A 7,210-nucleotide genomic window follows, 5' to 3' on the forward strand; every position below is an offset into this window, starting at 1 on the left:
ACAGTCCCTCATGGCTTCCCTTGGCTAGAGGAGGGAGTTCCCCGACTCCTTGCACTTCCTGGGTGAGGCAACACCCCACCCTGCTTTGGCTCGCCCTCCGTGGGCTGCACCCACTGTCTAACCAGTCCCAGGGAGATGAGCCAGGTACCTCAGTTGGAAATGCAGAAATCATCCACCTTCTGCGTTGATCTTACTGGGAGCTGCAGATCGGAGCTGTTCCCATTCGGCCATGTTGCCTGTCACCCTGACATTTGTCTCTTTACGAACACAGTATTTCTGTCTGTTGAAGCTTCACCAGGGAGAGACCTCCTTTACTCGGTTTGATTCGTTAACACTCAGCGTTGCTGAGCAGTCATTGTGCCGGGCACGTGCCCAGTGCTATTGTGCGTACATCTCATCTCATTCTCAAAGTAACCCTGAGAGATAGGTCATTTTCCCCCGGCTGGAGCAGAGGAATAGGGAGCTCAGACAGGGCGGCTCCCAAGAACGAGGTTGTGCGTGGCCGAGCCCTGATTCAGACAGAAGCACACTGCCTTCCTCACTGAGTCTTTGGTCACAGCAGTCAGCCCCGGCCTCTGTGCAGGGGGACGCTCTGAACGTCCTTACTGTGCTTGTGTGTAGGGCTTGGGGTTTCTGACAGAAATTCTCTTTCTCCATAAACTTTGAGGGTTTCCTGTGCAGGTGTGGTCACAGGCCGGAGGGTGAAAATGCTGACTGCCCTGGCATGTGCCCAGGTCCCATCAGGAGTGGCTGGTGCAGCCTGTACTTCTCTTGGTAGCCCGCTGACAAAGGCGGTCGTGTTTTTGTCAAAGATGGGGCAGTCTTAAAATGAATACAAATAAGCGGCTCAAGTTTGAGACCCTCACGGAGCAGGTGGTTTCAAATGTCAGGCTTTGAAAAGGAAATGTTGGAACTAATGAGAGAAGCAGGTCTCCAAAGCCTCTTCCTTGAGGGCTTTTGGGGATCAGCTGCTTTTCCCCCAAGCTCCCTGCTGCCAGCTTTCTTGTCCACTAGGCTCTGAGCAGCCTCGGTGCTGGCACCAAGAAGAACCAGTGGCACAGGGACCCCTGCCAGGAGGCTCCCGCCAGCATCCTCAGGGCCGTAAGCTCCAACTCAGGTTTTTACTGAAACCTCAGTGTGCTTCTCAGTCCTCCGGGGTCAGCCTTGCTGGAGCCACCTTGTTGTGTGGGACTGACTGTTGCTCTCTTGGGCCGTAGTCATCCTGGGAGCTAGGCACTCCTCCTAAGAGGACCTCTTAACCTGTTTTTGTCTTGTTCTAGACCAGCCACTGCATTACGTAGTTGTTACTAAAATTTGAGTTGCTGAATTGTTTTTCAGTGTCACACCGCTATTTACTATTCAGGCCGTCACACACACCAGGCCCTGCTGCTGGTTGTCTCCCTCCAGTGAAGCTTTGTCTGAGCCATTGCTGTAATTACCTGCCTTAGAGCGAGAACTGGAGGTAGTCAGCTTGAGCTGTGGGTCATGTGGCCTCCTCCTAGTTTCTGTGCACATATGCACAGACATATGTCTGCCCTTTGGAGTCTCCTGGGATCTGAGTAACCTGGATTGTTTTTAAAAACAAGTCAAACAAGATATGTGGAGTTTCCCCCTGATGTGTGAGGCTCCTTCAGCAGGGCCGTGATGGCAGCTGAGTGGATGGGGACAGGCTCTGGCCGTGCTCTGTGATCACAGAGCTGTCAGCAGGAGAACCCACAGGAGGTCTGATCTGGCCCTTGGCATGGGCTGAGGGGAGAATGTGCCACAGGTAAAATGCAGGCTGGCTGCCAGAGGTCAGCACCTTTTCCCGGTTGAGGCTGTATGCTCACTCAGCTAGGTGGTATGGCGGCCTTTTTATGGACACCTGGCTTCTGGAAGGTAGCTGCCAACGTGGTACTTGGGGAGGCGAGCCAGCTGTTAGGGTGGGAGCAGAGGCCCTGGGAGCTCAGAAGGATGATGATAGCTGCTGGTTCAAAATATGGACCTGCTGATCCTAAGCTATTAATCTTAAACTTCTGAAATAAAGACAGAGATGGAAGGAGTTAGAATAGTGCTGGTCCATATTTTCCCTGAAATGAGAAGTAGACTTGGAATCCTTTTCTATATCCAGGATCCTAGTTCCTGCATTTTTTCCTCTGGTTCTTATTAGCATTTTTCACTTTAAAAAGTAAAAATACGCATTACAGTTGCCAAGTTTAAATTATTGGGATAAAATGCCCTACCACAGAATTAAAACCAAAATAATGCTCATGTGATGTCCCTTAAGGTGGTGAGTGGGTTCAGGACCCTCAGCCACCTGCTCAGCAGGGAGAAGGCAGGGAGGGAGGGGTCCCTACTCGCACAGGACAGCGGGGGACAGGCCAGGGCATACCATTCGAGTCCATCACAGAAGTGGCTCTGGCAGACTCTCTTTGGAATAAGAATAGAAATAAGCTTTGTATCTGAAGTTGGTTAAGTTTCTCTGAAATTCCCATCAGTCAACACCCAGCTCACAGCTTCCTTTATCCTCTCTTGGAGAGGATCAGCGAAAGGGTTGAGAGAGCCCTGCCTTCTCAGAGGGCGGCCGAGCGGGCTGCCCCATCTGCCATGGAGGCGGGTGCAGGCTCATGGCGTGGCGTCCACAGCTCCTACCATATCCTTCTTGCTTCTCTGCAGAGAATCTGGACGAGGCTAGAGAACAGAAAGAAAAGAGTCCTCCAGACCAGCCTGCGGTCCCCCACCCGCCTCCCAGCACTCCCATCAAGCTGGAGGAAGGTGAGCTCTGGGTGGCAGCGGCCGCCACTGTGGGAGGGTGCACGGCTCGTGCGCGCTGTGGCAGAATGTGGCGGGAGTCGTGTTAACAGCAACACGGAAGTGTGTGCTTGCATCAGCGCCAGGACGTGACACCTTTCTCCTATATTGCTTCTGTCCTGGGTAACTCCAGGCAAAACAGATTTGTATGTGAGCTGTGACCAGGTAGGAAGGCCGGCCTCGGGGGTCGGAACCCACCGTGGTTGCTGGTGTCCACGTTGCCCATTGCTCGCACACTCCTCATGCCGTGTTGTCATGCAGATGCCACCTCCGGAGGTGCCCTCCGCTGTGTGAGCCACACGCCGGCTGCCTCTCAGCCACCGTGTGTCTGTGGTGTGTGATCCCGGGTGTCTGTCCCTCGGTCTCGTACATCCATGTCTCTCGTGAAGCCCGTGGCCCTGCCTTTCTTCTTCTGTAACCTGATGGCTGTAACTGAATGCATAGATTCTCTCCTTGTGCTTTTTTCTCCCTGTGGCTGCGTCACAAGCAGGAGACGGATGCGCTAGAGAGTACCTGTTACCCTAGTAAGTACCGTGCTGCCTCCGCTCTCCACCGGTGCCCTGCGCTTTGCCTCATTCTCCTGCTTCTTTGTTGTTTATTTTGTTTTCTGTTTATTTAAAATAAAAACAGAAGCCCCCCTTTTTTGTACCCAGTCCCTTGGAGGCCTTCCTGGAAGTGGCTCAGTCTCCTGAGCGCTGTGCTGCCTTCAGCGGCAGCGGGTACCTCCACGCACCTAGGTGCCATGGAGCACTCTGGGCCTCAGGAGTTCCTACCTCCAGCCTTTGAGGGTCTCTTTGGATTGCTTGGTGGGAGGGTTTTGCCACACTGGATCAGATGTAAGTGCAGCCTCGGTTCAGACAGGGTGGGGTTCTGCCACCTGCCGTGTGGGGTCAGATTGCCTTGGACCTTTGCTGAAGCTGGTCCAAAGGAGGTGGGCAGAGGAGCGGATATTGGACCCTCATAAATCAGTGTGATGTTCACTCAGATGATGGCAGCTCTCCAGAGCGAGTGCCCTGGGGCAGCCTCCGTCCTAGCATCAGCCACACCGTGCCCAGCAGAGTGGGCCCCATCTCCTCAGGGGGAGCGGCGCCTGTGTGCCCATAGCCCTCTCCCGGTTCTCATGAAGCGTGGCCTGGAATTAGCCTGGGGCAGCTGGCAGGGTGGGGGTGCTTCCAGCTTCCCAAAGGTAAAGCACTGAGAGTTTGGGGCCTGGGCCTCCTGTGCTGCTCCTAACCACTCAGCTGACTCCCCTGGCCCTGATGTGTGGCTTGATTTTTAAACACTAAACAGCTTGTGGTGCCTAACCTGTCAGTTGCTGGTAACTTTGTAGGCCGTTTACGAATGGGCAGAGCGGGTGCCCGGGTAAGTGCAAGGAAGGCGCCCCCAGGCTGTGTCCTGAGGGCCGCTGTGCTCCTTCACAGATGGCCACTCCTGATGCTGGGTGGTGTTTTTGCCCCCACTCCTTGCCTTACAGGCCATCTCTTTCCTTTTAATTAACTTCCAGCCTAAACGGCTTTGTTCTTTTGGATGTTGATGTCACACAACGTGCTGTGGGAGTTATGCACGATTTCCTACTGGCTGTTTTGGGGGAGACCAGGTGTTGCAGACCCAAATTTAGACTTAATTTCAGTACTACTAGTACATGCCCTTAGGGTGACAGGGCAGACTTCTCGTCACATAATGAAAGCGGGACGCCGCTCCTTTAGTCGTCCTCAGCTTGTGCTGCAGTCTGTCTTTCCGGCGGGGGGACCCAGGCCTGGGACGGAGTCTGGTGTTGTCAGCACACTGCCCACCAGAAGGAGCTAAAAACTACCCCGAGACTGAGTCTGTATTTTATGATATTAGCTCCATCCAGCCGTACAGTAGAGTAGACCATATTTTAAGTTTCTTGTCTTGGTAAAAATCTAGAGAGTAAAATAAAATGGCAGTTTTGTGTGTGGGGCTCCCCCATCTCAAGCTGCCCTTCGAGATCTGGGCAGGAACCCTTAATCCCATCTCTCACCTCACCCACTAGACCTTGTGCCGGAGCCGACTACTGGAGATGACAGTGATGCTGCCACCTTTAAGCCAACTCTCCCCGATCTGTCCCCTGATGAACCTTCAGAAGCACTCGGCTTCCCAATGTTAGAGAAGGAGGAGGAAGCCCATAGACCCCCAAGCCCCACTGAGGCCCCTACTGAGGCCAGCCCCGAGCCAGCCCCAGACCCAGCCCCGGTGGCTGAAGAGGCTGCCCCCTCAGCTGCCGAGGAGGGGGCCGCCGCGGACCCTGGCAGCGATGGGTCTCCAGGCAAGTCCCCGTCCAAAAAGAAGAAGAAGTTCCGTACCCCGTCCTTTCTGAAGAAGAGCAAGAAGAAGAGTGACTCCTGAAAGCCCTGCGCGAACACTGTCCTGTCCGGAGCGACCCTGGCTCTGCCAGCGTCCCCGGCCACGTCTGTGCTCTGTCCTTGTGTAATGGAATGCAAAAAAGCCAAGCCCTCCGCCTAGAGGTCCCCTGACGTGACCAGCCCCGTGTAGCCCCGGGCTGACCCAGTGTGTGCCCAGCAGCCCCACCCCACCCTGCCCCTTGTCCTCTCAGAGCTTCAGCTTCTGGGGGAGACATGCTCTCCCCACAGGTGGGAGGCACTAAGTCATGGTCTTGGCTGGAAGGTACTGAAGGCTTCTGCAGCTTTGGCTGCACGTCACCCTCCTGAGCCTCACCTTTCCTGCCGTCCCTCCTGTTGTGAAATCACCACATTCTGTCTCTGCTTGGCTTCCCCTCCACCCTGAAGTCTCAGGTGACGGACTCAGACTCCTGGCTTCATGTGGCATTCTCTCTGCTCAGTGATCTCACTTAAATCTATATACAAAGCCTTGGTCCCGTGAAAACACTCGTGTGCCCACCAGCGGCCTTGAAGAGGCAGGTCTGGGCCAGATGCTGGGCAGGAAACCCCAGTGGCAGATGGGCCTGTGTGCACCCAACGTGATGCTATGCATGTCTGACCGACGATCCCTCGACCAGAATCAGATTCAGGAGCTCAGTTTCTTTTTCACTTGGGTCTCTGGATTCCTGTCATAGGGAAGGTATATCAGGAGGGGAAGAGTCCTTTCTAGAATTTTCTTTGAGCAGGTTTACAATTTAGCTTACATTTTTCGACTGTGAACGTGAATAGGCTGCTTTTTGCTTTTTTCTTTCCAGACCCCACAGTAGAGCACTTTTCACTTATTTGGGGGAGGCTTCAGGGGACTGTTCTCACCTTAACTCAGCCAGAAAGATGCCCTAGTTGTGATCAAAGGTAACTCGGGTGGAGGGTAGCCCCGGGGCCCCTCGACATCGCCGTCATTGATGGAGCCTGAACCGTGTGCTCCTCGGCAGATGCTGTTGTTGTTACTTCCCTGCAAGAGGCTGGAAAAGGGCTCAGAGCTGCTGAGCAGGAACCGGAGGGTGACCCATTTCAGGAGCTGCCGGTACCAGCCTGACTAGGTGCAGGCAAGCTTGTGTGGGCCCAACAGACCCCTGGTAGAGCTGGTGCCAGATGTGGGCTCAGATCCTGGGCATGATGGGCCGAGCCACCTCGGATCCCACTGATTGGCCAGCCGAGCGAGAACCAGGCTGCTGCATGGCACTGACCGCCGCTTCCAGCTTCTTCTGAGCCGCAGGACCTGCTACGCGGGCAAGCGTGCTGCCTCTCTTCTCTTCTGTGTTGTTTTGTTGCCAAGGCAGAATGAAAAGTCCTTAACCGTGGACTCTTCCTTTATCCCCTTTTATCCCTTCCTTTACCCCACATATGCAATGACTTTTAATTTTCACTTTTGTAGTTTAATCCTTTGTATTACAACATGAAATATAGTTGCATATATGGACACCGACTTGGGAGGACAGGTCCTGAATGTCCTTTCTCCAGTGTAACATGTTTTACTCACAAATAAAATTCTTTCAGCAAGTTCCTTGTCTAAATCTGGGAAGCAGTTTTATATTTTAATTTCTTTGTTCCCGTGTTTGTCTCGTGCTGAAAAGAGACCTCCTAATGTTCATGTCTTGATAAAATGTCACCTGCAGCCACGCGTGCGGCAGGATGTGCCACCCAGCACTCCTGGTGTCCCTCCCCACGGGAACTCAGGGTGTCCAGGGAACTGCTGGCCTGTCCTTGTCCCCATGGTCCCAGTCTGTCACTGTGTGCTCATGTTTGATGGGGAGGGCTCTGTGCTGGGGACATCCTGCCAGGGTGCGGGGCACACTGCCAGATACCACCTGGCCAGGGCTGACCCCAGCCTTGGAGGAGCCTGCCTCAGTGAGTCCCCAGGCTGCCACTGTGCAGAGGGGGAAACTGAGGGTCTCAAAGAGCCTTGGACCCTTCTGGTCAGTGGAGCCATTCATTCAGCTCCAGCTGCCTTTCCTGGTGTGGGTAGAAGCACGGCTATATATGGCGAAAGGCACTTGGTA

The 7,210-nt window shown here is 54.1% G+C and overlaps 1 protein-coding gene across 18 annotated transcripts in view; it reads left to right on the plus strand.

The window, feature by feature from the left end:
- The window catches only part of ADD1 (adducin 1), an 86,307-nt gene extending 79,583 nt beyond the window's left edge, over nt 1-6,724 (plus strand). For 12 of the 18 annotated variants that reach the window (XM_034958231.4, XM_034958236.4, XM_034958237.4 and 9 more), the window contains 2 exons: nt 2,656-2,754; nt 4,805-6,724. In XM_034958231.4, the coding sequence (XP_034814122.1) occupies nt 2,656-2,754; nt 4,805-5,157 (452 nt within the window). In that variant the 3' untranslated portion in view covers nt 5,158-6,724. Of the gene's footprint in view, nt 1-2,655; nt 2,755-3,280; nt 3,315-4,804 lie in introns of all 18 variants that reach the window. The other 6 variants (XM_034958239.4, XM_034958240.4, XM_034958241.4 and 3 more) reach the window with 1 other exon arrangement.
- The last annotated feature ends 486 nt before the right edge of the window (nt 6,725-7,210 follow it).

This window comes from Pan paniscus, chromosome 3, assembly GCF_029289425.2.
Source record: "Pan paniscus chromosome 3, NHGRI_mPanPan1-v2.0_pri, whole genome shotgun sequence".
Taxonomy (NCBI): domain Eukaryota; kingdom Metazoa; phylum Chordata; class Mammalia; order Primates; family Hominidae; genus Pan; species Pan paniscus.